Genomic DNA, 27,775 nt, shown 5'->3' with positions numbered 1-27,775 from the left:
AACAAACTTTGGCAAAGATTGAATATCCCCACAAAAGATTTTCGCAACCATCTGATTAACCAAAAAGGATGAACAAGAGAATTGACAAGCAAAAACTCGGATCTCACCTGTCGATAAGGGGAGATCGTAGAAAACTTGCTCGGTGTCGGGTGCAGTTTTTGAAGTCGCGTTATGGCGTGTACTCGTTGTGGCGTGCCTAAGTCCATCTGGTTGCTGTCAACTGAGTTAACAGTATATTAGCAACCTTTGGTTTTCCGGACTTAGTGGTGGAAAAAGTGCTTATTTGAATTTATTAAGGGAGCAAAGGTACAGCTTGGACTAGCCAATGAGGTCTGAGAAGCCAGTGACGTCGGTCGACCGTAGGTATATTTTGATGGAAGTCGCTTTCGGTCTAGCCGCTTTCGTCGGTGGTAGGCAGAATTATCAACACATAAGTCTATCACCGCCTATTTGGTGGGACCCAAAGCAACTTTTGCCAAGTACACGACAGCGTGATGCATTGACTGGACCCACACGGTGCCAATAACAACTATCACAATCTATCTGCGGTTGAAGTTCAGGTATCTCGACTGTGAACATATTAGCATCATCTAATTTTCTGACCGACATGGAACAACTTACACCCAAGAACAAGAAGATCAAATTGCTTCCAATGAAAGCAATCAAGATGCCCAAATCTCTCCATCGGTTGGAAAAATCCAATCCAAGAGCCGTGTAGAACTGATCTCCAACCTTATACGCACAGTACTCACAAGCACTTGTTGCGTCGTTGACAATATAGCCGGCTCCTCCTCGCTCGAAGAAGGGTGCCATATAATCCCCACACGACTGTCCAGAGGGTGCAGTGAAGTGTTGGAGCTCATTGGTAGAGCATACCACCTCACGGCCGTGAAGTTCAGTGACGACCATACCACCAATCAGACGGGTGAAGGGGTCAAGTTGGTAGAGCCATGCGCGCCAGAACTTCGGGATCTGAGGCTTGGGGATGGTGACACCACAGAAGAGAGCAAAGGTGATGATGATGAACGGATTGAGAAGCGCAGAGATGAATGGACTGGGTGTGATGGCTGCTACCATTTGACCGAGAGTGACGGAGAAGAGTTCTGTGACGAGGACCATGAGGAATTGGTAGCCGGCTCGGGATGTTGCGTGCTGGAAACCTGGCATGTAGTAGAGCGGGAGGAAGAAGCCGACTGCACAAAGGATCGAGTACGGCATCTCGGCTACAACAAGAGAGGAAGCAAACGCGAATTGTCCGTACATCTTTGAAGAAGCTTCACGGTAGTAAATCATTCTTGACATGGCATACTTTGGTTCAACTTGGGCGAGAATCAGGGCCGGAAGGACCGTGACCTGGAAGATAACGAAGACACGGTATTGAAGTGATTGTCGAGAGTCGTTGAGGTTCAAGTATGCAAGACCGGTAAGCAAGGCAATTATGACATGGTTGAACAGACGAGTGAAGCCATAGTTGGGCGAGCGCCAGAAAGCGAGATTCGTGCGTTTTTGAACAATCTGGAGCTGGTGACGGAGTGGGGTTGCGAATTCGCGCTCATCAGTCTTGAAGTTACTACCAACTTCAGCAAGACGTTCGGCCTTCATTCGAGAGATGCGATCTTTGACGTTGGCAAGCTCGGGAGAATCTGCGAATATATCGGCCCAGTCACGAGGACCTACTCTTGGGGCTTGACCTGCTCCTATGACATCGAGCATGAATCTGGATGCGTTAGCAATTGCATTCCTAGGGAATGAGTAGTGGTGGTACTTACTCTGCAGGGTTGGCGTCGGGTGGACAGTCTGCCCCATGTCTTCGGAAGTAGTCAAGCAAAACATGTGCATCCTTTCCAATATCACCAAAGTACACAGTCTGTCCACCACGTTGTAACAACAAGAGACGGTCGAAGTTTTCAAAGAGAGCAGCGTTAGGTTGGTGGATAGTGCAGAGAATAGCTTGGCCAGCACTCGCCAGCTTCTTCAAGAATCGAACGATATTGAAGGCGGATTGCGAATCGAGACCAGAGGTGGGTTCGTCCAGGAAGAGAAGTAACTCAGGTTTGGCAGCAAGTTCAACACCAATTGTAACTCGTTTTCGCTGTTCGACAGCGAGACCAGATTCTGGATCACCAACTATCAGAGTATTAGCCTAATGAATAGCAACATGTTGAGAGGGAAGTCTCATAACCCAAATGGGATCTCGCAAAACAACTGAGGGGGCTTCTGTTAAAAGGGGTAAAACGTACTGATAGCATCTGCCATATCTTCCATCTCTAACAGACTGAGGACTTCTTCCACGTATGCATACTTCTCGGCTTGGGGAACTTCGAACGGCTGGCGCAAATCTGCCGAGAACCTGAGAGCTTCCCGAACAGTCTGGGTTGGCTCGTGAACATCCAATTGCTCTGCGTAACTTGTCCCACGTTGGAATGCAGTACCGGGAGCAATACCATCGACAAGGACGTCACCCGAAATGACACCAATATTCTTTCTTGCAGCCAGGACATCGAGGAGAGTCGTTTTTCCTGCACCAGATGCACCCATAAGAGCAGTAAGTTCGCCAGGGCGGACATACCCATAGATGTTGTTGAGGAGACGCAATTGTCCAGAAGGTGTTGGAACATCATAGTTTAACCCTTCCCAAGTCAAAACAGCCTTGGAGTTGATATTGATTTCAGAGCCTGAAGCCTCATTCTTTGTAGATCTGCGTTGATCACGCTTCTGAATCAGAGCTGCGTTAAGCTCATCTCTTTCCTTGTTTGGCTTCTGGAACACTTTTGCTGCGTTTCCACCAGCTCCAAATGTAAGCCACTCGCCCAACGTCGAATTGGTGATCAAGTAAACGACGATCAAAGCAACGATAATGCCAAAGTTACGCCACAATTGGTCAGGCTTGTACGAAAAGCCGTCGGTAATGTAAGCAGAGCCCGAAACTTGATCTGTACCAGCAACACTACCCGCGAGAGTACAAACTTGGTTGGCAATGCTGGTGTAGCCTTCTCCAGATGGGATCAGAGACTCATCAGTACAGGTCAACGTCAATCTGCTGAATTCGTTCTCCATGAGAGCTGAAAATCCCAGACCAAGAGCGTTAATCCAATAAATCCATCGAATCCATACTTTCTCAGATTGGTACTGAATGATATATCCAGAAGTGATGACGAAAAGTGTGATGATGGTAGCGGCGAATTTGATAGCATAATCGAAGTCGGGACACAGACATCCGACAGTTCTGAAGAACAACGTCATGGCAAGATAACCACTAACAATGATCAGATAAAAAGTGAAGAATGCTCCAGCATCTCGAACGAGACCACACATAAAGTAGACAATGACGGAGAAAATGAAGATTTGGCATGCAGAAAATGCCGTATCGACGATGATTTGAGCAATCCAAAGAGCTGAAGGACGATGGAAGGTGTATGCCTTATGCTTGTTGACGATTGGACGACCGATCATGGTACTGGCGAGTTCTGAGAATGCTTGGAAGGCGTTGAAGAGCAAACTGATGAAGAGGAGACCACCTCGGGTGAAAGCACCAGCAGAAGTCTTTGGCAAGTTGAGCCAAACGGTACCGAGGACGATAGCAATAGTGATACTTGTGATCCAACTGACGACGAGAGAAAATTTGTCTTGCCATTTGATCAGGAATTGTCGTTGCATCAAAGCCCAAATCTGCAGATAGTATGGGACACTGTAGACAGACTTGGAGGCTCCTTTGCGCTTGCTGTCGTGCACAGCAGTCACGAAGTCTTCTTGTCTTTGCTTGTCTTCGGCGATTGTCTTTCGGTAACTTGTCATCTCATCGTTCAGGAGTGTCGCAAATTTCGAGTTGTTAAAGGCTTGTGCAAGTGTGTCGGGACTATGAGGAGCATTTTCAGCTGATTTTCCGTCTGCATACTCGCGCTCGAATTCGTCTGTACAGCCAGTCAAGAAATCGGGCGATGTTTGACGTGGCTTTTCTTTGAATCCAAGGCCTTCGAAATAGGCTCTTGCTTCCTTCGCTGGTCCAAAGTAAACTTGTCGTCCCGCGTCAATCACAAGAACCTTGTCAAATTGCTTGTAAATGTTCTCAGATGCCTGGTACAATGAAACGAAAGTACTCGTCTTGTAGATGTTTGTCATAACCCTGAGTGACTTGGCATAATCCAGCGCAGTTGACGCATCAAGTCCTGGTGAGATGATTAGCAGTTGTTGACGGTGACCAATAGTGAAAATCACCTCGTGTGCTATTGTCCCATGCACAGACCGTTCCGGATGTAACCATCATCTCAGCAATAGAGACTCGCTTTCGCTCACCTCCTGAAACACCTCGTACAAACTAGAAGGATGTCTGTCAGCAAACTCGTGGGATTGCGGATAAGATGTACTAACCGGATTTCCGACAATGGTGTTCCGAGTGTGTTCAATATTGAACATCTTCAGGAGTGTTGTGATTACCCGGTCTTTGAAGTCCGCTTTAGACATTCCATGAGGTCTCTTTCCGGGCGTTTTCGTATCCAATGCAAATCCCAAAGTCTGACCAACAGTAAGAGTAGGATGGTGGACGTCATCCTCCTGATTGTAGACAGCTTCTCCTCGGTACTGTTTAGCGAAAGTCGTAGCATCGAAGGGTCCGTACAGGACTTCGCCATCCACTCCAGTATACCCAAATCGCTGATTTGCAATGACCTTGAGGAATGTCGTACATCCGGATCCAGGTCTACCAAGTACCAGTACCATTTCTCCAGGATGAACAACTCCCTTGAAATCCTTCAAGATATTGACTTCCCGCCCTTTCTTCCCCACACCAAAAAGATGCATGGCCGTCTCCACGACATTGAAGAAGCTGACAAACGCATCGGGGAATGTCTTGACGAAATTGGTCACTCCTCCAGTGCCAGAAACAGTAAGATTTTCCCATACAACTCCGATATGTTTCGATCGAATCCCGGATTCTTGCTCTGCCTAGTTTGGAATTAGTGACTGATTTTGAAAAACATGTCAAACTTTCAACGAGACCAAAAGTCCGGAAAGAATGGTAGGTAATGTAAGAACAATTGCATTGTCCGGAACTCTGTCGCATATTCGCAAACCCGTATGGGCTCCCTGTGTGCGGCCGAAGTGTAGTCAGAAAACTGGACTCACAGTGTGATTGCCCCGCAGGACGTGCTCCAAATCGAATGGCTCCTCCTCAGTGGTCGACCCATCCGAGGCCGTCTTCTCAACATCTTTCTCAGAGGCAACTTTTCTGGATTGAGTTCTAGATAGCTTCCTGCTCGCCTGACTTATGCCCGAAAGCTCTCTCTGAAGCGTCGCAAACTCTGCCTCGGCAGCTTTGATATTGACGCCTTGAGAAGTGCTGGAGAACCCATTGGGATTTGCGTGTCGCACATTCTCTCGTATCGATTCGGTGTCGGTGGCAGTGTCAATTGAGGTTCGTGCTGTGGTCGGTGCAGCGCCCGTGGTTGATTCTTCGAGTGCTTTGGGAGAGGGCTCGTAGGTTTCTTTCTCAGACATTTTGGTGGCGGGCGGCGGTCTCGCCAATCCCCGGATATTTCGTTTGGCTATTGCAGGGTCTAGGTGTGTAATATAGTTTCTGGATCTGAATATAGAGAAAGGAAAGAGGACTGAGTGGAGATTGTGTGAATTAGAATTAAAGGAATGAAAGATGTTTGTTGCAAAGCAAAGGAAAGAGGTGTGAAAGAAGTTTGAGTAAATAACAAACAAGACCTCAAACTATTTTTTGGAGCAGGGGACCACTGAGATCTCAGACAGCTTTGGGCTCTAGGGCATGGCAGGGCATCCGGCCGGGCTTAAGATCGGACTAAAACATTGGAGGATCCACTGCTGCAGTGCAGGCTGCAGAGCACGCCCACAGCGTGTGGGTCATACTCGTGTAGAGTTTATAAAATGGCCCTGGTCCGCTGTCCGCACTTTGCCCTAAACCTTACCTTACTCGCTGCAGGACAGCTTCGGATAGTGGGGTTGCTTTGCAAGCCACGGAGATGGCGATTTTGATGACCCTAAGAATGTTTTCGGTCACTGTTACAGTAGCGAGGCCTCGCAGGGTCAGTTCGATGCCCCGTGCCCTTCGAACCCGAGTCATTAGATTACTTGGGACGCACGAAGCGTTGTAGGAGTCGCATGCGGTGGGACTTCAATCTCTGTGGGAATGTTCCCAGCTTCCCACGCGCTGCCCGCTGTGCATGCCCGTGTAGCACAACAGGAGGGGTTACCAACGGTTTCCTTCCACTGAATGACAGGAGGAGGGGTTTGCTGGACTATTGACAATTTGACAAGCTCAAAAGTTATCAATGTGCTCTCGTCCAAGAGCCCAATTAGCGAGTGTATTCCGCTCTGCCCTCCTAAACAGGCACACCGAAGACGTGTTTGAACCCTGAGGTTAAAAATGCGGCCCGGAAACACATACATTCCGTGTTGATCATGATGCTTACAAACTCGTCCACCTCGCCAAGGCTTTTCCTGGAGAATGATCCCGAATGAATCATCCAGAGTCACACCGCTTTGTTCTCAAGTCTGGGAAAACGTTCATGGAAGCGCCAATTAACTTTCTGATTCGCACATATGTGACAGGTGGGGTAAACGTCTGACAAGGCTGGCTCCGTCCCGAGAGACAAGGCTGTGTTAGTGCTTATGGAAGGTATGATTCCTTGGCTCGCATCTTTCGGATCCAACGAAACCACCGATAGATGCAGAGTTTCGAGATTGGCTGCAGTATGGCGAGACGCACGCACCAACAGTCGGTACCAGTACCGAACAACGTGCAGTACGATCGCCATGCTGAGCAGCACATAACTATTTGCTTTGAATACGAAGGTAGGCCAAGATGCGGTCCGAAGCTGAGTATCATGCAGAATATTGTGCGACTGGTAGCCAATAAGACGGGCAAATAGAGAGGGATCGTGACCCCAACTTGAAATGTGAAGAGAAAGTGGAGTGGAGAAGCTGCGCAATTAACTTGAATGCGACAAGCGACGCATGAACTGATTAGGAAAGAACATTAGAATATGATTCTGTTCGCCATGATATTCCTGAGATAGAGATTCACTGAACGCCCAACCGACCAGTAAGGACAATGCGCTTTGTGAAGCCTCGGATTGGATGATTGCTTGATGTCCATTGATATCCGTTCAAGATGGTAAAGCTTGTTGTCAAAGTTCGTCAGATTGCTAGATTTCGAAAAATGATGCAAGCTGATTGTCCCTCCATGCCATGCCCGTTGGTGGCTCTACAAGAACAAAAGTATATACAAAGTATGAGTGAGAACGTACCCTAAAGTCCACTGACAGTTCGAGACCTGTCAAGAAAGCAGAAAAGCGCCTAGTCTACACTTTTGCCCCTGTGAATGCATTCCCATATGTACATATGCAAAACAAGTATCTCTGACTGTTTGTCATAATATCCATCGCCTCATTGTTCGCCATGCCTTCGTAATGAGGGTACTCGTCCAGCTTTGGCGACGGGCGATACTTCGATCACTCAAATCACCAGAATCAAGCTCCCATGACATCGAATCGCAGAAATCCGGCCAGAGTGTCGAGACCTCATTGTAGCTGTCTTGCGTGGTAATGAGAAGACCACTGACATTCGACTCTGTAAGATTACTAACCAAGTCGGCTTGCAAGTACTTGTCTCCGGTGAAGTTGTGTATCACGTAGGTTGATTTGGCCAGCAAATCCCATGGTAACATGGTCACCGCCGTGAGATTGAACTCCGACCATGCATTCTCGAAAATGTTGATAGTGTCCGCTAAGTCGTAGAAAGCGGACCCAACTGGAACCCCAGGATTGAAGGAAATATGCTGTCTTCCTGGGCCAAGTGATGACTTCGCGAATGTCGTAATGTTCTTCATATAAGACATACTGTCGTTCGTCGTGGAAGTGGTCGCTTCATCGAAAAATATTCCTTGCACGGAAATGTTGCCAGAGGTGTAATTGTTCCATGCCGCATACGAGCTGATGTCTCCCATGACACTTGATATATCTCGATATGTCCATGACGTAGCAACGTAGCCCAGTGTAACTACATTGGTGAAATTGTTGAGTGCAGTGAGGGCAGCCTCGTCTATTCTCCAACAGCAGGAGTCAGTACGAATGTCCCACAGTCTTTGGAGGAGGATGTTCTAGGACACATAGGACATTGAGGAATGCTGTGACTTGGAAGAGGCAGAACAAATCTCTTAGAGAAAGTGACATACAATTCTTATCCGGGAAGACATTGGCCAAATTTGGTGCTATAACAACATGGAAGTTCAAATCAGGATGCTCAGCAATCGAGGTTGTAATATTGCTCCAGGACGAAATATTGTATGGATACAGATACAGGGGCAGAAAGACAAAAGGAGAGAGCACCATGTTGGCCGTGAAGGATAGTGAAATGGTGAATCTTTCGCGCCCAGAGTCAAGATCATAACTTTAAAAAGTTGACAAAAGACCAGAAGTTTAACATCAGAGATCCTTCCATTTTCGTCAGCTTGGAAGTATTGTGCCTGTTCCGTTTGGCTGCCGTGCTGAGAGTACGCGTCGGGATGGAGAAGAAACTTCTTCAGGCTGAATCATAGATTGAGCCTTCATCTCTGGACAACTGCATTAATGGTCTAACCAGCATTTGGCAAGATTGCGCACGCGTGCCGAGATTGATCTGAATCAGCTGGCAGTTCTGGAATCTGGGGTGACGGAAGATGTGTGTTTTGAGATGCTTGGGACATGTTGTGAAGATGGAGAAGGGGTTTGATGTACGGCGCTCGATACAGACGCGGGATGTCAGTCAGCATCGTGCACAGAACGAACTTCTGTCGATATCTATCCGTCCCTTTTATCGTCAATTGCTACGATTGACTCTACTACTGAACTAGTCTCACGTGGCGTAGAGTAACGTTTCAGTCAGAAGACAGACTGCGTATGCCCTCTCCCACTCTTCAGCACGTGTCGTTCCATGCAATTAAGCCATGTCGGTGCGGGGGAACATGCCGGCTGAAGTATTCCGATGTCACGACGGGCTTTCATGGTACTGTGCCATGGCGGTATCGTTGCCGATCGACCTGAACCAGATGCTATAAGTATGAAGATGCTGCAATGCTGCTCAATTGGGCAGGATACTCGATCCAAGTCGAGAGTGAAGATCTATTTCACCCCAGCCCACTGTCACTTCGCAAGGACAGTGTCTTCCTGCAGGAACTCACCACCATGGCTGCTCAACGACTTCGAAGCATGCTTCTAGGGGCCACGGTATTAACCCATGCCTTCACCTTGGCGTCGGTACTTCAGCCAACTCCTCCAATGGGTCAGTTCCTCCGTACACCCCCATTCAGTAGCAATCTAATAATAGAAAGGCTTCAATGACTGGTCCCGATTCGAATGTGGCCTAAATCAGTCTGTATTCGTAGACACCGCACATGCAATGGTCAATAATGGACTTTTGGCTGCCGGATATAATCGAATCAATTTAGACGACTGCTGGTCGACCTTCGAACGAGCTCCGAACGGGTCTATGCAATGGAATCCGGAGAAATTCCCGAAGGGCCTTCCTTGGCTCACGAGTTATCTCAAAAGTCTTGGCTTCACTCCGGGAATTTATACGGACGCAGGAAATCTTAGTTGTGGTGGTTACCCAGGTGCATACGGGCACGAAGAGCTTGATGCCCAAACTTTTGCTGATTGGGGCTTTAAGTATCTCAAACTCGATGGGTGTAATATGCCAACGGGGACCGAGCAGGAGTACAAGGAGGTCTACGGACATTGGCATGAAATTCTCAGCAGCATGGAGTCGCCTATGGTCTTCTCGGAATCAGCTCCCGCATACTTTGCAGAAGCCGCGAATCTGACAGATTGGTATGCCGTAATGGACTGGGTGCCCAAATACGGACAACTCGCCCGACATTCTCGAGACACACTTGTCTGGAATTCCACTGCCTATTGGCCCGACATCACAGGCTGGGATTCTGTCATGTTCAATTATGGTCAGGAAGTGCGGCTAGCTCGCTATCAGAAGCCTGGCTACTTCAATGATCCTGACTTCCTGAATGTCGATCATTTTGATTATACTTTAGATGAGAAGAAGTCTCATTTCGCTATCTGGGCTTCCCTATCTGCACCTCTCATTATCTCTGCATGGATACCTGGTTTCAGTGCTGCTGAAATTGAGTATCTGACAAACAAGGATATGATAGCTATTAATCAGGATCCACTGGCTCTTCAAGCAACACTTGTTAGTCAAGACGGCACATGGGATGTTCTAACAAAGAATCTCGAAAATGGTGACAGACTACTTACAATCATCAATCGCGGTAACTTCACTGCGAGCTATACCGTACCCTTCACACGTATCGGACTTTCGTCAGATTGTGAAGTCAATGTGACGGATCTATGGACTGGGAACTTTTCCGTAGCGTCCAAAAAACTCACTGCAAGCCATGTCCCGTCCCATGGAACAGCAGTATTCCGAATCTCAGCAAGCAGCGGGCTAGGCGATGTCACACCAACAGGCATGATCTTCAACACGTACTCATTGACTACCTTGACCTCAAAAGGCCAAGGCGTAAAATGGGCGAACTCGACTGGAGTTGACGGGCAAGTATGGCAAGCCAGCGACGATGGAACAATACGAAGCCTTGCCAACGTGAAATCGTGCCTGACCGATACTGGTCACGGCAAAGTGACCATGGCGCCCTGTTCGCGGGGACAAAATCAGCAGTGGGACTATCTGTATTCTGGGAATGTGAAGAGTAGGAGTTCAGATTTATGTCTGACCGAGGCGCCAAATGAGAGCGTCATTACTGCGGCTTGTCTGTATGAAGCCAACAGCCAAGTATTCGCTTTGCCGAGCGGGGTGGATGTTGTTGATAGCTGAATGATAGTGACAGCATCAACCAAGAACGCACGTATTACAGTATCAAAGATCTTGAGGTTCAGTAATTCTCCTCCATATCATTATCGAGCGATAGCTCACTTCACTGGGGAGAAGTCTCCTTGGCTTGTTTGTGCCCGCTTAGCAGCTTTTTGACTCTTCACTGAGCAAAGAAAGAGAAGGCCATATCTCAGTCTTTAGCTTTGAATGAAAACATCGAAGTAAGTCTTCAGCGTAGGAAGAAGCATGGCAATGTCCAAAATGGCAAAACCTGTTTGAGCCGACTGTTGTGTTTTCCCAAGTCACCCATTTCACTTCTACTTGGATGGGGACGAAGAACTTTTGATATGATTACATTATCTTGCCTGCCTTTATGCCTTACCTACCAATTGAATTTCTCGCCTACCAATCTTTCACTCAATATCCAAAGCCGATCTTGATCCTCGATGGTCACGCTACCTTCTTCGGGCGGATACTCCGCAACATCACCGTTGACCAAATACACACCGCTCATGCTATCAATGCTTGGATCCAGCGCCGCAACCAATGTCGTCGAACACCCTTGCTCCAAAGTTTTCGGGGCTTCGCGCTTGAATACTCTACCATGCTTTGCTTCCGCGGCAATAGCTTTCGCCAATCCTTCAGCCAGGAGCGTTTCACTTGCCGCCAGCATATGAACTTGGAGACCAGTTCTGATAGCTATGCTCACATCAGTATCAATCTCAAGCTTGACAGAATATATGCAGAACAACTTACAGCCCGGATGCAAACTATACGCCTTCGCCTGCATATCCTTACTCTCAAAGATCCTAGCCAAGCTCTTCGCAAAAAGGATATTCGCTAACTTGCTCTGTCCATAGCCCTCCCACGCATTATACGCCTTCCCCTCCCCTTTCTCTCCATCACCATCAAAGTTCAAATCATCGAACCTCACCACGCCGCTTCTGTGCGCGGAGCTCGACACCATTACTATCCTTGGCCTCTCCGCCTTCAGGACTTGAGGGAACAGCAAATTGACAAGTAGAAAGTGACCAATATGGTTGGTACCAAACTGACTCTCGATACCGTCAGGAGTCAGAGCGAAAGGACAAGCCATGATTGCAGCGTTGCAGATTAGGATGTCGAGGCCCTTGTCACCAAGGATTTTCAAGATCTCGACAGAAGCTGAACGAACAGAGGACTGAGCTGCGAGGTCACAGTGTACGAATCGTACATCGACATTGGCATATTTCTGGTTGATGTCTTGAATCACGGGCGTGATCTTCGCCTCTGAACGTCCGGTTAAGAGGAGGAGGTGAGGAGATCCGGCTGCGAGAGCGAGGGCTGTGGCTGCACCGATTCCACCGCTTGAGGGCCCGGTAATGAGAACTGGTGTACATGTCAGTGTAGGGGTGAATATGGAGGAGAAAGAGAGCGGACTCGTTTTGTCTTTGACTTTGTCTGGGAAAGCCTGTACCACTTCCTGCCCGGTCGAGTGATAGTTCCAGCGTGTGATCTTTTCATACGAGGATGCCATTTCAGATATTTATCACAAGTAAAGCTATAGGTAAATGTACTAAGTACACGTTTTGAATCTCCTATTATGGTGAGAACCTCTAAAGCCTTTTTATATTGAGCCCTATGGCTTGAACGAAGCGAGCTGCAAGCAAGCGGCCGACCCGACTTCGCCCCAATGCAAGGCACGCGGCCGCTGCAGGAGAATTGTCGTCAAAATCCGTTCTTAAATCCTTTCCATGTCAGCACCCTGCAGTAGAATGGTTCCTAGAAACAGATTAACTTTTTTCGTTTTTCTGTATTATGATTCGCTTCTCTAAGGCATCGTAGCTTCATAAATCCTTATCGGCGGTTGAATGATCTCAAGGTGCCAAGACGAGCCCCTGAACCTTTCTCACCCCCTCGCTTACGCTTTCGTCATAGCGAAATGCAACAGAAAAGCCACCCAGCGCCTCACGAAGTCAGACCCCAGCTTTCGAAACTTTAATCTTGTGACTAAGTTTTTATGACAGCTAGTTATGTATGTCAATATTTACCTTTGCCCTACTTACTAAATAAATAACAAACTTTGAGTCACACCAAAGCTTAAGCTAGGTAACTTAGGTAGTTTCATCGCCCACTCATTTAGCACACCAACACGTGATTCGCAATGATTTCAGATGACTCTGGAATAACGAGCAAGAATTCTCAACCAGCAATGCATTTTTATTCCTGAACGCCTTACAAAAATATCAAAAACTCCCGCTAACGCACACGATTAGGTCCAAATCCATCAATCCATACACATGAACATGCACCCAAAGTTGCATTCCAAGCTGGTTGCATTTCTGATATACACAACATCTCCGGACAGTTTCCCACCCATCCCGTCGGTAGCGGCGCCAACGTCGTCGCTGATGAAGTCTGATTAGAGAGACTTGGCATGGTCTGGCATTCGCAAAGTCCGTTTTGAAGGTTGAAAGTTGGTTGTTTGCCTACTTCACACATCATATTGTGTGTAGGGCAAGATGTCGGTTTCGGCTTTCTTGTCGTAGAAGTGACGAAAGTTGTCGGTCCTCCTGGTACGACGAGTGTCGTCTGTGCGTTCATGTATTTGCATTCGCAAGTCTCCAATGTCATGTTCCAGGCCGCATACATGTCGGCGCTGCAAGTGACATTCCCACATGAATGTCCAGGATGAGGTCTGATTGGACTTGGTCTCAGGAACGGCGAATCTGTTGCTGTTGTCGCAGTCGCTCCTATCATTGGTCCTCCAGGAATGGAAGCTCCAGTTGTTATTGCGATCATCGGCCCCCCTGGATTGAGTAGGGCGGTCGTGTCAGCTTCGTCTCTCTTCGTGTACGGACCCGTCCACGTCGTTTTCACGATCGTTATAGTTTCAATGTCCTCTATAATCGATGCCAGAGCCGACACCACCGCTCCAGGATTCAAGACGACGGGAGTACCTTCAGCTCGAGCTTTCAGTTCGGAGACCAATTCACAAGAACAAGAGCGAGTCACAAAGTCGTAGACGGCATGCTTTTCAGCGCTGCAAGTCATAGCTGGACATTCTGACTGGCAAACACATGTCTCGGTCTCGTTATGGAATACAACATGCTGGCCTGCTCTGCATTTCATTACTGGACAATTTTCCGTCTCAGGGTCTGGCTCGCATGTACAAATATCTTTCAGCGGTTGCAAGAATTGATGGCTTCCCGAGCCGCAAAAGATAGTATTAGTACATGGCGAAGAAGTAGTTTCTGGGTCGACATCATGAATCGGGACTTCATCAATGTCTTGCCCGTCGCTGAAAGAAGTTGGATTTCGTCGTAATGCTGTATGATGATGTGAGCAGCTTGATTTATTGTGGCTATATTTGGGGTTTATATACCGGTTGAAAACGTCGTAGGGACGATCTCGCTAAGTGCCGACACGCTCATCAGCCCTACCACCAGGAGAAATAATACCGCTGAACTGAACATGATTGAGCAGAGTAAAGATGTTGGAAGTGCGATAGCAGAACAGTATCTTTTTGCGATAAGAATTTGTTTGAACGAGTACCTGACTCTTGCAAAAATAGATCCGAGCTCATGCTACCCCTTATACTTTTTGATGGGGTACCGCTATTTTGGGGTTATTGCCGAACAATTTCTAGGCTGATGTTAATGCTTGGGTACGAGGATCTTGGCCCCTGGAACTGACATTAGCCAAGGTGCAGATGTTCGGAACACTTTGTACCATCAACCTCCATTGGGATACGGAACAATTGAAAGCAATATGGAAAAACTTAACCTCGTGGTAGAGTAATATGAAGTACCAAGTAAAACACATGAAATTGACTATGATTCGTTTGCCACATAAGATTAGTGGATTAAACATCGTTGAACAAGATTGCGGGTCACTGTATCGGATGTCCAATTTGGCCTGCTCTTGTGACGCTCTTCTGCAGATCGGGAAAGTTTTGTCGGCCTTCCTGGCCGATTGACATGTCCCCGCCTTCTCCACGCATGGGCCTGGAGCTGCATCAGTATAACATCCTTTTCAGATCGTGGGAACTCTTTTAAACACTGCATTCAAAGTGGATGTCGGTCCAGCTTTCCGAATGTTCCCAGTCGGATTGTTAGATGCTAGGGAGCGTTGTACTTTTTTCTCCATTCAAAGCACGTCTAAGCACCTTGCAACATGCGTGTTGGAGAAAACTCATTCGAATTACAAGGAAGATTGTTTTCCGACTGCTTTAATGCTTACGAACGTGGTAAATAATCGTGTTACCTTACACAAGAGGGTGTTCTTGAAGAAATGCAATGGCAAACGCCACAAGTGCATCCGAGTTCTCCTCCCCAATGTAATGCCCAGAATCCGGTACTATCTCGCAACCGAAAGTTTCGTACATTTCCGGTAGCATTCTCTTCATATCACCAGCATGGCTGCTAAATTCGATATTCATCCCAAGTGTTGGCACAGCACACTTTCCATATTCATTTAGTCGTTTTCTATTTTCGGCTGCATCTAGCTCGAACGCATCATATACTGAAAAGGCACAACGCAAAGCACCCGGGTGAGAGTACATCAAAGAATAATGATCGAGAACATTCGGTGGTATTCCAGCAGCTTTTGTAAGAAAGTTTGTCGTAAAAGTGGTTTAGATACACCTTTTCGTTGCCGGTGACCAGCTGCAGAGCAAGATCGACCTGAGCCTGGAACGTGAAATGGAACTGCTTCCTGCTTGCTTTCGTTCCCTCAAATTCTGTTGTATCAGGCAGAGGACACTCTCCCCGAATGAGTGATTTTACATATGAGGCATATTGTGTAGCGAAGGAATGAGCTATCATCCCTCCTATATCGTGTCCAATGACATAAATGGGACTTTCGATGCCAAGATGGATCCTGTAGGAGATGATACAGGTCTTCTGCCAAGACCGCCTTGGTATACCCTAGTTGAGGATGCGATGAAGCTCCATGACCTCTGACATCTGGAACAATAAGTCGATAGCCTACATTCGAGAGGGGTTCGAGGACGTGACGGTATTGGTGGCTGGTCTCGGGAAAGCCGTGAATGAGGAGTATTACTCCCTTCTCTCTAAATTGACCTCGCTGTGGATAATCAATATGAAAGAGACGAACATCTTGACCGTCGGTCGTCACTGTAGCGATGTGCTCCCTTGGTCCGAGTGCTGAAGCCATCTCTGACATTGATGCAATACAAAGGGGTTTTCCGCGAAGCGAGCTGTACGTCAAAGGAGATGAGAAGCACAATTCGATTGAAGAAACATCGAAACTATAATAATTGTGGTTGTTTATAAGTCCGAAAATACTGCAATCTGCAGCTCAGCGTCATATCGAGCGTCATTCTTTGAAGCTGCTCATCTCGAGCGTTATTGCTTTGAAATCTGACATCCAATGTTGGAAGACGTCCATAGCCCGACTTCGTGACATGACTAGAGAGCTTCACTTGCATAGCATGGTGATATCATACGATACACACTCGTGGCAGCTTTGCATTCCCGAGTATTTGGTGTTCGTGGTGATCGAAAAGAAGCCAAAAGTTTGAGCGTAGAGAAATTGCGTCGGCCGTCGGACTGACTAAGCACGCAAAATCTGCAGGTCCACTCCGTTCCACGAAGTGGAATTTCTTTTCGTCAAATACAGGGCGTGGAAAAGTTATTGACTTCGAGCGCCAAAGTGTTCTGTAGAATTTGTCACTTTGTTGGCATTTCTTGATCAAGAATAAGACAGAGTTTGTTCCAGGCATCCTCGACTAGGCAACCTGATCGTACCAACTTCACCATGTCCGCACCAGCTCCTGCTCCAGGAGAGACCAGCCTCACAGCACTCCTATCAACGCTTCAATTGTCCATAGATCCTCGGACATTCGTTTTCCTAACACTTCCACCCTCTCAGTCTGCCCCTCCATCGCTCTTCGTTCAGATGAGTTTCCACGAAGCGGAAGGCTTGACAATCATCACAACTCAAGACTCAGCGGCATCTCACAACCTCGAGTACACATTTCCTAGCAAGATGATCACGCTAAATATTCATTCGAGCCTGGAGGCTGTGGGATTCATGGCAGCTATTAGTAGACAGCTCACAGCATTCGGCATCGGTGCAAATCCTGTCTCAGGTTACTTTCATGATCATTGTTTCGTTCCATTGGGGAAAGAAGATGAAGCTATCCGAGTTCTATCCGGTCTCGCAGAACAAGCAAAGATGAAACAAACCCGACAATCGTGATCGACAGCAAGGGTCTCCAGGTTCACGTGCTGCGGGGCTTGGATAGTCAACCCCACTTTCGAGGGGACGATGACAGTGTTTGAGTGCCGGCACGGTCAGAATCGGATGTTCCATCTTTAGCCATTACGAAATTCGACCAAACAGAGTCAGAGGGCCGCTTGAGACGAACAACCATCCATTTGTTACGTTACATACTATGCTACAAGAAGCATGTGGTAGCGGCACAGTTGATATACCGACCCAAGAGATCTTCAGGAGTTTCCCTCAACCTTGAGCAGCTATCACCTGATTAGAGACCACGACAATTAATATCGAGCCTTGAAAGAATATAGGGAATATATAGAGAGTCGATTTCTACACTTTTCCACTTCCTCAGAGACCAGAAAAATTACGAAATCACCATACAGGCTAGCAGACACATCACCATGTCCAAGACCAAGTATCTCGATTCTCTCAACCGGGACGGCTTCGTCCTGATCCCCAGCGTCCTGACCCCAGAACAACTCTCCACCCTCCGCCGCGCCTCTGCAGAAACCATCACCCTAGCCCGATCTGGGAATTGGCCCTATGTGCGAACCCTTCCCAAGCAATTTCCACCCTGGAACATCGAGCCTGGAGCCAATCCCGCTGCAGGCGGAATCTGGGGCGTACAATTCCTCATGCATCCCTCCCTGCCCAACTCATCCACCTTCGTGAAGAATTACTTTTCTTCTGGAATTGCAGACGTGGTGAAGGAGTTGCTTGAGTGTGAGGATGAGGAACTGGTTATGGAATTGTTCAACATTTTGATCAGGCCGGATAGGGATTTTGAGTTGGTGTGGCATAGGGATGACATTCCTGCTACCGCGACCGCAGAACAGGAGTTGGAGAGATTGAGGGAGCCAGCTTGGCATGCGCAGTGGAATTTGGCACTTTATGAGGATGATTCTCTGATTGTGGTCCCGGGTAGTCATACCCGAGCAAGGACGCAGGTTGAGAGGAATGCAGGACCATTCGAGAAGGAGATTCCAGGAGAGATCAAAGTCAGGATGAAGCCTGGAGATGTGGTGTTCTATAACAACAACATCTTACATCGAGGAGCGTATGTGAGCACCAAGGAGAGGATGACGCTACATGGCAGCATGGGACATAGCGGCGGAAGCAGATTGAGAGCGAGAAATGTGTTGCAACACGGTATTGGAGAGTGGGTTGAGGATGTGGATTTCTCAGCACTTGATGAAGCTGAAAGGAAGAGGGCAGATGGAATGAGGGAGAGACTGATTAAGATGGGACGAGAGAGCGGTGACGTTGGGTACTCACTTGAGGGTTGAATAACACCTTGAGGTCTATCTGAATAATTATTTGTTGTCGGAGAAAACATTGTAATATCCATATCACCGTCTTTCTCCTTTGATGACTATCTCCAAAATTGTATCGCGTATATGCACAGATCCAAAATAAAGTCTTGTGATTGAGTGTTTACACTTGGAAATGACATGATGTACACGGTGTCGGTTTTTCTCCTTCCATATGGGAGTATATCCACGGAGAAAATCCATACCTCCATCCTCTGAAGCTCTTACACCCCAACTCTCATGCGAGTCAATGATGAGTAACCGGATCTACGTCGGCCGCCATGAGGCTATCGGCGTTAAAGGAGATAAAGCTTGGTGCCTATTGGCTCGCTAGTTCTCACTTGCCCGAAAAAGGATAAATTGATTTCGGGTTTAAACTCTTAAATGGTGCCCGGAGTTTGCAAGTTTCAATGACATCGTCATGTAAATGCGAAGAAGCTGAGGTGTTCAAGATGTGAAATGATGGATATATATTTGGGAGAAACTCTCCAAAGCTGTTGATAAGTTCCAACACCTGTAAGCCATACAAATTCAAGAGTCCTCTTTGCCATTGTGCAAATCGCATCCTGATAATTTTAAGCTGAGAACACTCTCCTAGCCCTCGAATCAGAAAAGAAATAGAGAAGAAACACGCTCAGCCTTCTCGTAAAGAAACCTCCAGGACCATCAAATCTTGACATCCAACCACAACAACTTCAGCTCAAGACTTTACCTCGTTCACAATGGTCAACGTTCTCATCATCGGAGCGACTGGTTACATTGGCACCGCAGTCTGCCAGTCCCTCATTCGCTCTGGAGACCATCGTGTCTTCGGCCTCGCACGTTCTCCCGAGAAGGCACGATTATTGGAGAAAGACGAAATCATCCCCATCCTGGGCTCACTCACCGACACCAAAAGCTTGATCCAAAGTCTGGCAACTAAATACATTGACGTCGTTGTCGATCTTTCTGGGGATCCCAAAGAATCAGAGTCCTTCCTGCATGTACTCAAGTACATTGGCGCTGAGAAATTCAAGCAAGCGGCCACAGCTGGCGTTCGAGTTCCCAAGCTCGGTTATATCTATTGCTCGGGCACTTGGGTTCACGGCTCCTCTCAAACAGCTGTGAATGATTTGTATCCCGTAGGGGCGTTGAATGCACCTACACCTCCCGTTGAGCTTACAGCCTGGCGAGCAAAGCTCGAACAGGTCGTTCTTGCAAGTAGTGATGTCTTGGACGTCATGGTTGTCAGGCCGGCTTTGGTCTATGGTCGATCGAGCGCTATTTGGAGCTCCTTGTTCGAACCTCTACATATCTCCGCGCAGAATGGCGAGAAGAGCGTGGATGTCCGAGTAGAGGCTGACAGTCGACCAGCCTTGATCCATGTTGACGATGTGGCAACGGGATTTCATGCTGCCATTGACAAGCTACCACTCATCGCTGGGACGGGTGTGTACCCTGTCTTTGATCTTGTGACTAGCCAAGAAAGTATGAGGGAGATTTTAGACGCCGCGGCGAGGGAGCTGGGGTTTAATGGTAAGGTGAACTTGGTGGGTGCCGGAGAACATCTTTTTGCCAAGGCGATATCTGCCAGTGCTAGTTTGAATGCTGGGAGAGCGAGAACTATCTTGGGATGGCTGCCAAAGAGGTCTGAATATGTCGTAAGCATGGATATTTTTGCAAAAGCTTGGCTGACAGCGAAGCTTTGAGATGTACACTTGGAGTTAGCATTTAGCAAAGTCGCTTGAACAAGTAGAATACTTAACTTTTCAAACTGTCCTGCGACTATCCACCCTTTGATACGACGCTCCCACTGACCCAAGAAATATTGTTTTCCTTTCTATCGGACCTTGTCGGACTGCTTACTAGGCATTGATAGATTTTCAGTGGCTAGTAAATCTATTTCGCAGAGAATATGGCCATAGAGCCAATTCAGCAACATCAGGGTGTGAATACTGGACTGGTTGCAAGTGCCACATGAAAACATTGCAACTCCTACCCAGACCTTCATGCTCGATCATTGAAATGCGGATGCATGGTAGGAGTTGGCTCTCATCCAGATTCGTTCACTCGAATCACATCAAAATGGAAGATTGATAAACCAAACATATATGTCTGATGTATTCATGACCATATCTTGGCAGTCTCTGGCATATCTCCAGAAGCACTCGATTGATATGAGGGTCAGAAGGCAGAAAACCACGATATCTTGATGAACACAATAACATGAATGAATGCAATAAGAAGCCATAGAAGTGGAAACGTATAAATTTAAGAAAGTTGAGGATCTTTAGAACTCCGAATGGAGGGTTGTTCTTGTGTTAATCGGACTAGCGCCAAAATTAGTGCGAGCTCTAAATACTTGGACAACTTGACGAAAGCAGGAACTTGACTGACATCTCCCTTCAGGCTCCCACATGCGATGTCCCAAGGTGTCCTATCAATCTTTCATATCGGCCCCAGAGCCACTGGCTCTATAGAAGTCAGAACATGAGTATTTCGTTTCAAGTTTCTCGAAGGCAGGATCGATAAAATGTCTCTTGCTTCCCGAAGAGCGACTCATCTCAGGCCTCACTTATGAAATTGCGAGATCTGTGAGCGTCGCATCGATCGATACGGTGATAGCGGGATCGATGCCACAATTGGTGCAAGATTCCCCCTCGAGTCGGTACTGTGTTATACATTCTCAGATGCAAATCAACAGCAAATCAATTCGACGTCGAGTCATGGGCAAGTTTCACATCCACTCACGGCTCTCTCTCTGATCGAAGATTAGAATTTCCCCAGCCTCATCTTCGGCAGCTATCAGAAGCATAAGCCGGATGGTGGCATAAGCTCGGCGGCTGGCTAAGCTATCTCGATTTGACATATCCACTGCGCTCCATGAGTCAAGCCACATAGTCGTCAAGACTCTAGCTGTGGAGGAGACACGGACTACAGCTGCCCACGAGCCAGCGTCTGATTTGTGCGATGGTTGCAGCCGGAGGACAGGTTCTGATCGTTCGCGCTAGTCCCTAACATCGCATTCTGGGATGCACCGATTTCTAAGGCTGATCGAGATACAAATTATCCTTGCGCCAGTCAAACCCCCCAGCCAGCCTCGTTGTACGGAAATGGAAGAGGATAGAAGGACTAGGGTGAGGAGAAAGAAGCACCAAAGATACTCCCAGGTGTGGTCTCATGAACTGATGTTCTGCAGTGAGCCGGGACGAGGTCCCTTTTCGATAGTACGAACATGCTTGCTGCTCAGACGCGGCTTTGAGTACACACACATTTGTGTCGACTGCCCTACAATCTGACACGCTTTAACCACGATCGTCCGCAATCTAAACGACCTCCAGTAATCTAACAATAGGATCTTGCGGTGTCTTCCTTCTCTCGTCCTCTCTCGAATACTTTGAGGTCGGCGATGTACCGTATTTCAGTACATCTCACAGCAATTCAATATCTATGGGACGGACATCTTGCAACTCGATCCAGTAATGGAGATGTGATCTTTGGTCTTCGTACTGTAGATTGAGGAAAGCATTGTGGCGGTGTCAGCTCCTAGCTCCCGAAAGCTGCAAGACAACTGTGCGATAAGGCGACCAGGTAATCCCCGCAGTGGATGTGTCCTATGCCAAAGGACCAGACAATCGCGGGATCGCGAGTCTCCTGACGATCGCAGAATCCTTTGAGCTTTGAGTCAATTCGAGTACAGTAGATCTCACTACTCGAGCCCAGCGGCCCAGCTCTTTACGACCTACGGAGGACAATTCTTCATAATGTACCTTGTGAATTTTGCTGATGGTCAGCGAAACACAGGGGTCCGTTCTTTTTTACACGGTCTGGTCTTTGGTTGGAGTGGAAAGTGGTGTGATACCAAGGATCTGGTCTAGGCCCTCCCCAACGCACCAGCCACAGCCACAACCACAACCAGGATATTTGACTCTCCTGGTCTACATCTGCAAAATTCGATGTCGGAACATTCGAGATCTTTTTATCATTTACGGACCTGATCTTGGACTCGAGATGCAGAGATGAGAGACAGATCTGAACTGCGACAACCTTGTCAACAACGATGAATGAGGATGTCAGATCAAGAGCCTTCGAAAGGCGTCGTCTTCCTGTCAACTGTTGACTTCGCTGTCGAGCGGGTGTTTCCTATTCGTAACCTTGTAGCACCTTTGCCAGAAACACCAGAGCCTGTGCAAGATGTGGAAAGCACAAAGTCCACCGACGAATCTGCCGTTCATGGTCAAGCAGAACGCCATGCTGAAGTCGATCTGGGAGAGTCAGAAGCTAGTCCATCGCCTTACTTGCCTCCACCTTATCCTTCCATACCTCCAGAAGATGCCATCCGGAAGCTAAGGCCGGAGCGCGCAGAGTCGGACTTCTCGATGTCAAGTGATGGAGAAGGCGGTCGACGAAGGAGAACAGAAAGGACTCAGCTTGTTCCTGCAACTTCTGGCCCTCCTGGTGTGCTTCCTGGTGTAGTCTCTTCCGAGACGGCGCAAAGCACTTTCTATAGGTGTGAGTAAGTCTTCACTTCGTGCTTTTATCTTTTGAACTAGATTAAAACATAAAAAGGGACGAGCCAATACATACACCTGGTGCCATACAACAATATGGCGCTCTGGTGGCACTTCGAGTTGATGGCGATGAAGACCTAATAGTCCGGATTGCGAGCGAAAATTCACATCAAGTGTTGCAATACGGTCCTGAACAACTATTTCAACTCGACTCGTTTCTTCATATCCTAGCAAAAGAGGCTCGCGATGACATGGTTGCACGGATTCAAAATGCTCTCCACAACGCTTCCTCATCGGAGGTTATGGCGGAGGACACCAATCTGGACGTCTTCCAGATCTCAGTGATCCTTCCGGATGGGGCTCATCGCCCGCTCTGGTGCGCCATTCACATCGCCAAAGGGACGCAGGATCTAATCATTTGCGAATTTGAAGAATACTCAGACATCTTCTACCTTCACGATATTCATGGAGAACGGCTTTTGCCCAAAAGCCCTATCAGTACTATTGGTCTTGAGGTCCTTCCAGAGGAGAGACTCAAGAGTACGACACGTGGAAGTAAATCTCTCAAAGTGCTGGAAATCGCGCGACGAAATCAGCATAGCGGTGTCTCATCCATGGACATATTCAACGCGATGACCCAAGCCCAGGCTCAACTAGCAAGTGCTCAGTCGGTGCAACAAGTTATGGATGTTGTGGTTGGCATAATAGCAGAGCTTACTGGATTTCATCGAGTGATGTTTTATCGTTTCGACAAACAGAAGAACGGATGTGTCGATGCTGAATACATCAATCCTAGGGCTAGCGAAGATTTATTCAGAGGTGAGAGGGATTATTTCAATACATTCAGGCGGAGGCATGGGAAACATCTTGAGCAGGCCTATATGCACGGCCAATGATTGTTGACATAGATGTTCAGGTTTTGTTATTGACAATGTTTGCAGGCCTTCACTTTCCAGCATCTGATATTCCAACTCAAGCCCGAGAGCTTTACAAGATCAATCGCATACGTATCCTCTACGACCGTGATGCAGAAACCGCTCGGCTAGTGAGTTTCTCGCTGTTTGAATGAGTTTGTCAATTTCAAGACTTTCATGGACTGACGGATCTAGGTCTGTCGAGATGTTACCGATTTCGAGAAGCCGCTCGACTTATCTCATTCATACCTCAGAGCAATGTCACCAATTCACCTTAAATATCTGGGAAATATGGGGGTTCGGTCATCCATGTCAGTATCTATTGTACAACACGATGATCTGTGGGGCTTGATAGCTTGTCACGGCTATGGTGATGAAGGAATTCGTGTGACACTTCCAATTCGAGAGCTCTGTCGGAATATCGGAGAATGCGCAGCTACGAATGTCGAACGACTGCTCATGATGGCTCGACTAGAAGCCCGAAAGCCTCCAACCAGGACGCCCCCAACACAGGATCCAGCAGCTTTCATCGCCGCATCTTCTGCAGATTTACTCCGTGTCTTTGGTGCCGATTTTGGTCTGCTCTCAATACAAGACGAAGCCCGTGCCATCGGAAAGCTACACCCGTATCGGGAAGCACTTGCAATTCTAGCATATCTTCAACAAAAACGATACACCACTGTCATGACATCGCAAAGTATCAATGTCGATTTCCCAGATATTAAATACCCGCCAGGTATCAAGAGTATTGCAGGCCTCCTTGTCTTGCCTCTCAGTCTCGGCGGAAAAGATTTTATTGTGTTCTTTCGCAAAGGTCAGCTTCGAGAGATTCGGTGGGCTGGCAATCCTTATGAGAAGATTAAAAGAGCAGGTAGCGAGTATCTCGAACCTAGGACAAGCTTCAAGCGTTGGTCAGAGACGGTTGTGGGGATGTCGAAGGAATGGACAGACGACCATATGTAAGTCGACATGCTGTATAAGTAAAATGTACCGTACTAAGTACGAGTCTACAAATTTAGGGAGACGGCAGTTGTGCTTGGTTTACTGTACGGCAGATTCATCGAGATCTGGCGCCAGAAAGAAACTGCAAGCCAGAACAATCGAATGACACGGCTCTTGATTCGAAACTCATCACATGAAGTGAGGACTCCCCTCAACGCTATTGTCAACTATCTCGAAATGGCATTAGAGAACAAACTCGACGATTCAACTCGAGAGATCCTCTCTAAAGCCCACAAAGCCTCGAGGTCCTTGATCTACGTCATTGATGATCTTCTGAATCTAACCAAGATAGAAGATGGACCCATTTTATCTGTTGAAGAGAGTTTTGATCTAGGAGCAACTGTTTCAGAGACCATCACTGCATTTCGAAGGGAGGCCATGCGCAAAGGCCTAGATTTGACAGTATCCACGCATCAAGGCATCCCGGAGATGGTTGTAAGCCTAATCCCCCGAAGAGAACTTTTCTTGCGATCTTTCTATACTGCGATGGAAGTAGTGTTTCCTCACTCTTGAGAGACACACAGGTCCATAGATTGAAGAAGTACGCTGATCATGAGATTACTTCAAATAGAAAGGTGACGCTTCTCGATTGCGGCAGGTTCTCTCAAATCTCACGAGTAACGCATTCCAACATTCTGTTGATGGGGGTATAAAAGTGGACATCCGTCCCGTTCGGTCGAAAGAGAACAGTTCCATTGTTGCTATCACTGTGCAAGATGTTGGAGTTGGCATGACTGAAAGCCAATTAGACGTGAGTTTAGCACAGCCAGATGAACCCGTAATTGTACTGACTTCCTTCAAGGAACTGTTCCAAGAATTCGAAGAAGTCATAGACGATGACGGTACACCAATTTCTGAAAGCACAACACCATCTGCCGAGGGCGGTGGGAGCCTGGGAATCGGTCTTGCCGTTGTAGCTCGATATGTTCGGAATATGAAGGGCCAGATCCGAGTGCACAGTGAACCAGGAAAGGGCACAATCTTTGGAATCGAACTGCCTTTCGAGCATGCAAAGGAGATTGTAGAAGAAGGACAATCGAGAGGTTATAATTTCCCGCGAGCTATGTCGGATTCGAGCAGCGCAAGATCTACGATCATCACTCAAAGAAAACTAGGAGAGGAGATCCCAGAGATCAAGTCAATACCAGCACCAGAAGTAGCCCCATCGCCTTCTGTCAGCGGTGAATCATCATCAGCAATTCCAACGCCACAGAGTCAAGCTAGCCCAATCGTAACGAACGTCTCGGAATCGTCAAGTTCAAGATATCCATTTCCTTCCATGCTCGATATTATGCCTCCAGAGTCTCAGCGAGAGTCTCTATCCGTGCTGATAGCCGAGGATAACCCCATTAACTCCCGAATTCTAAGCCGCAGACTCTTGAAACTCGGGCATCGAGTCCATCTTGCCCAGGATGGTCAAGAATGCCACGATTATTTCATTTCCGGGCCACAGGACTTTGATGTTATTCTTATGGATATCCAGGTATTTCCCCCCAAGTAAATTGATATACTGCGTGCTAACCTGCATTTAGATGCCGTTGGTCAATGGCATAGTCTCCACCCAAATGATTCGGAAACACGAGAAAGAACTCGAAGAGCTAAAGAAAAACAAATACAGAGTTCCTGTTATCGCAGTCTCAGCCTCTCTCACCGAGGAGAACAGATTTGACTACGTTCAAAGCGGGTATGTATAATTATTTAACAGATATCATCATCGTATACTGATAACTTTAGATTTGATGCTTGGCTACTCAAGCCCATCGATTTTGGGAGACTGGATTTCTTGCTCCAAGGTACGAAGTCTCTAGAGTTGAAGATGCAGGCTTTATATACTCCTGGACACTGGGAGAAGGGTGGTTGGTTCTTGCCTTGAAACTTGACGCCATGACGAATTTCGAGGTCATGACATACACGATATCATGAGGTATCTCCGGAACAGAGGAAGGAATTAATGCCATTTGAAAAGGGCATACAATATACTCAGTAGCCGTCCGGTCTTGGGCCACAATGATGGGATGAAGAGAACAGGAGTAAATGAAGAAAAAAGTCAGAAGAGGAACAGGTAGTGCGAATCGCAAGTACACGAAAGCGAGGAGCCTGCCAAATAAAATTCATTAACATCCAATTCTGTCTGTGCAAAGGATTTGTGATCCTCAATCACTATCTTTGGCAAAGAAAAGCTGACTCATCTTGACAGACAGTGCATCATTCATTCTCTCTTATATGCTTTGCTTCCAATCTATCCCTTTGCCCGGAACCTCCTTTTTCTTCAATATCTTCTATATAGTCTTCGGACATGCTTACCTCCACATTGTTCTCATTATATACCTTGATTTTATAAAGATAACCAACTCATACTCCGTATACTCAACACTTTCACAATTTCCGCAAATGTTCAGCCATATTCAGATGAAGAACTCCACAGAAGAACAGCATAGAAGGCATCTCAGAACACACATTTTGTTTCAAGATATCAATCTCTGATTGAAAATTCGGCCTGCAAGTAACATTGTCTTAGTCAGCGCGGCAGGCCCGCCTTCGGAGAAGTGCCCGTTAATGACCTTGCAGAGAGAAGCTTCATTTCTACCCGTGCACCTGCAGAAGATCGGCGCAGCAAACCCTCGATCCAAGAAGGTGCTCTCAGAGTGCTGTGAGTGGTCATGGTCCTGGTCTTTGACTTCTATTTTCAGCAGAGCATGCCGCTCTATCCACGAGGTGAAATGAGCACGAAAGAGCACGCAAAATCATAAATTGGGCAGTCACGTTTCACGAAGCCACGGGAAAATCTGACAATGTACTCAAGGACTTGTCCACTGTCAGCCATCATCTTCGATCAGATAATTTCCACTGCCACGCGGCGCCCAGCTCCTGCTCTCAGTATGTCTCGGACGTTTGCTGCCCTTTGCAAACGCCTTCGGACGCCTCAAAGCTTGACTGAACTCTGGTTGAGTTTGCCAAGCTGAAAACACGCAAGACTGCATCCGGATTC

At 47.4% G+C, this 27,775-nt stretch overlaps 10 protein-coding genes across 10 annotated transcripts; 5 read left to right on the top strand and 5 right to left on the bottom strand.

Moving 5' to 3' along the window:
* Positions 1-539: 539 nt before the first annotated feature.
* On the bottom strand, positions 540-5,493 carry LY89DRAFT_579567 (uncharacterized protein; the record flags this gene model as incomplete). The annotated part of the gene is made up of 7 exons (XM_018209012.1): positions 540-569; positions 622-1,717; positions 1,770-2,127; positions 2,241-4,166; positions 4,216-4,315; positions 4,369-4,941; positions 5,122-5,493. The coding sequence occupies 7 exons, from the start codon at positions 5,491-5,493 to the stop codon at positions 540-542; spliced, it is 4,455 nt and encodes a 1,484-aa protein (XP_018074954.1).
* A 1,897-nt stretch (positions 5,494-7,390) lies between these two features.
* Positions 7,391-8,765, bottom strand: LY89DRAFT_779344 (uncharacterized protein; the record flags this gene model as incomplete). The annotated part of the gene is made up of 2 exons (XM_018222282.1): positions 8,195-8,765; positions 7,391-8,061 (listed from the first exon to the last, which is right to left on the bottom strand). The coding sequence occupies exons 1-2, from the start codon at positions 8,349-8,351 to the stop codon at positions 7,391-7,393; spliced, it is 828 nt and encodes a 275-aa protein (XP_018074953.1). The 5' UTR covers positions 8,352-8,765.
* A 417-nt stretch (positions 8,766-9,182) lies between these two features.
* LY89DRAFT_695206 (glycoside hydrolase family 27 protein) lies at positions 9,183-10,845 on the top strand (the record flags this gene model as incomplete). The annotated part of the gene is made up of 2 exons (XM_018216755.1): positions 9,183-9,279; positions 9,329-10,845. 2 exons carry the CDS (start codon positions 9,183-9,185, stop codon positions 10,843-10,845), a joined length of 1,614 nt encoding a protein of 537 aa, XP_018074952.1.
* A 362-nt stretch (positions 10,846-11,207) lies between these two features.
* Positions 11,208-12,408, bottom strand: LY89DRAFT_640286 (NAD(P)-binding protein). Its single transcript, XM_018211660.1, has 3 exons — positions 12,262-12,408; positions 11,599-12,210; positions 11,208-11,541 (listed from the first exon to the last, which is right to left on the bottom strand). The coding sequence occupies exons 1-3, from the start codon at positions 12,356-12,358 to the stop codon at positions 11,225-11,227; spliced, it is 1,026 nt and encodes a 341-aa protein (XP_018074951.1). The 5' UTR covers positions 12,359-12,408; the 3' UTR covers positions 11,208-11,224.
* Positions 12,409-13,080: 672 nt separating this feature from the next.
* LY89DRAFT_779341 (uncharacterized protein) lies at positions 13,081-13,883 on the bottom strand (the record flags this gene model as incomplete). Its single annotated transcript, XM_018222281.1, has 1 exon — positions 13,081-13,883. Exon 1 carries the CDS (start codon positions 13,873-13,875, stop codon positions 13,081-13,083), a length of 795 nt encoding a protein of 264 aa, XP_018074950.1. The 5' UTR covers positions 13,876-13,883.
* A 1,205-nt stretch (positions 13,884-15,088) lies between these two features.
* LY89DRAFT_705458 (alpha/beta-hydrolase) lies at positions 15,089-16,043 on the bottom strand (the record flags this gene model as incomplete). The annotated part of the gene is made up of 3 exons (XM_018217453.1): positions 15,672-16,043; positions 15,407-15,640; positions 15,089-15,345 (listed from the first exon to the last, which is right to left on the bottom strand). Exons 1-3 carry the CDS (start codon positions 16,006-16,008, stop codon positions 15,089-15,091), a joined length of 828 nt encoding a protein of 275 aa, XP_018074949.1. The 5' UTR covers positions 16,009-16,043.
* Positions 16,044-16,334: 291 nt separating this feature from the next.
* LY89DRAFT_447381 (uncharacterized protein) lies at positions 16,335-17,259 on the top strand. The gene has a single exon (XM_018207593.1). It carries the CDS (start codon positions 16,603-16,605, stop codon positions 17,044-17,046), a length of 444 nt encoding a protein of 147 aa, XP_018074948.1. The 5' UTR covers positions 16,335-16,602; the 3' UTR covers positions 17,047-17,259.
* On the top strand, positions 17,260-18,688 carry LY89DRAFT_447515 (phytanoyl-CoA dioxygenase). The gene has a single exon (XM_018207594.1). The coding sequence runs from the start codon at positions 17,472-17,474 to the stop codon at positions 18,354-18,356; it is 885 nt and encodes a 294-aa protein (XP_018074947.1). The 5' UTR covers positions 17,260-17,471; the 3' UTR covers positions 18,357-18,688.
* A 279-nt stretch (positions 18,689-18,967) lies between these two features.
* On the top strand, positions 18,968-20,087 carry LY89DRAFT_682305 (NAD(P)-binding protein). The gene has a single exon (XM_018214479.1). It carries the CDS (start codon positions 19,103-19,105, stop codon positions 20,066-20,068), a length of 966 nt encoding a protein of 321 aa, XP_018074946.1. The 5' UTR covers positions 18,968-19,102; the 3' UTR covers positions 20,069-20,087.
* A 2,342-nt stretch (positions 20,088-22,429) lies between these two features.
* LY89DRAFT_579490 (putative phytochrome-like histidine kinase PHY2p) lies at positions 22,430-26,659 on the top strand (the record flags this gene model as incomplete). The annotated part of the gene is made up of 9 exons (XM_018209006.1): positions 22,430-22,875; positions 22,929-23,689; positions 23,812-23,915; positions 23,980-24,743; positions 24,804-25,221; positions 25,358-25,537; positions 25,589-26,269; positions 26,319-26,470; positions 26,521-26,659. The coding sequence occupies 9 exons, from the start codon at positions 22,430-22,432 to the stop codon at positions 26,657-26,659; spliced, it is 3,645 nt and encodes a 1,214-aa protein (XP_018074945.1).
* Between the last annotated feature and the right edge of the window lie 1,116 nt (positions 26,660-27,775).

The sequence above is a fragment of the Mollisia scopiformis genome (assembly GCF_001500285.1).
Source record: "Mollisia scopiformis unplaced genomic scaffold LY89scaffold_6, whole genome shotgun sequence".
Classification (NCBI taxonomy): domain Eukaryota; kingdom Fungi; phylum Ascomycota; class Leotiomycetes; order Helotiales; family Mollisiaceae; genus Mollisia; species Mollisia scopiformis.
This window is presented reverse-complemented; position numbering and strand designations above follow the sequence as displayed.

What these genes read in the sequence shown, in the direction of transcription:
- LY89DRAFT_640286 (XM_018211660.1), bottom strand. Translation starts at nt 12,358, where the DNA reads ATGGCATCCTCGTATGAAAAGATCACACGCTGGAACTATCACTCGACC. An exon ending in CAAAGTCAAAGACAAAACGA is followed by an intron (nt 12,211 to 12,261) that starts GTCCGCTCTCTT and finishes CATGTACACCAG; the next exon opens with TTCTCATTACCGGGCCCTCA. An exon ending in GTATAGTTTGCATCCGGGCT is followed by an intron (nt 11,542 to 11,598) that starts GTAAGTTGTTCT and finishes ATGTGAGCATAG; the next exon opens with CTATCAGAACTGGTCTCCAA.
- LY89DRAFT_447381 (XM_018207593.1), top strand. Translation starts at nt 16,603, where the DNA reads ATGTCCGCACCAGCTCCTGCTCCAGGAGAGACCAGCCTCACAGCACTC.
- LY89DRAFT_447515 (XM_018207594.1), top strand. Translation starts at nt 17,472, where the DNA reads ATGTCCAAGACCAAGTATCTCGATTCTCTCAACCGGGACGGCTTCGTC.
- LY89DRAFT_682305 (XM_018214479.1), top strand. Translation starts at nt 19,103, where the DNA reads ATGGTCAACGTTCTCATCATCGGAGCGACTGGTTACATTGGCACCGCA.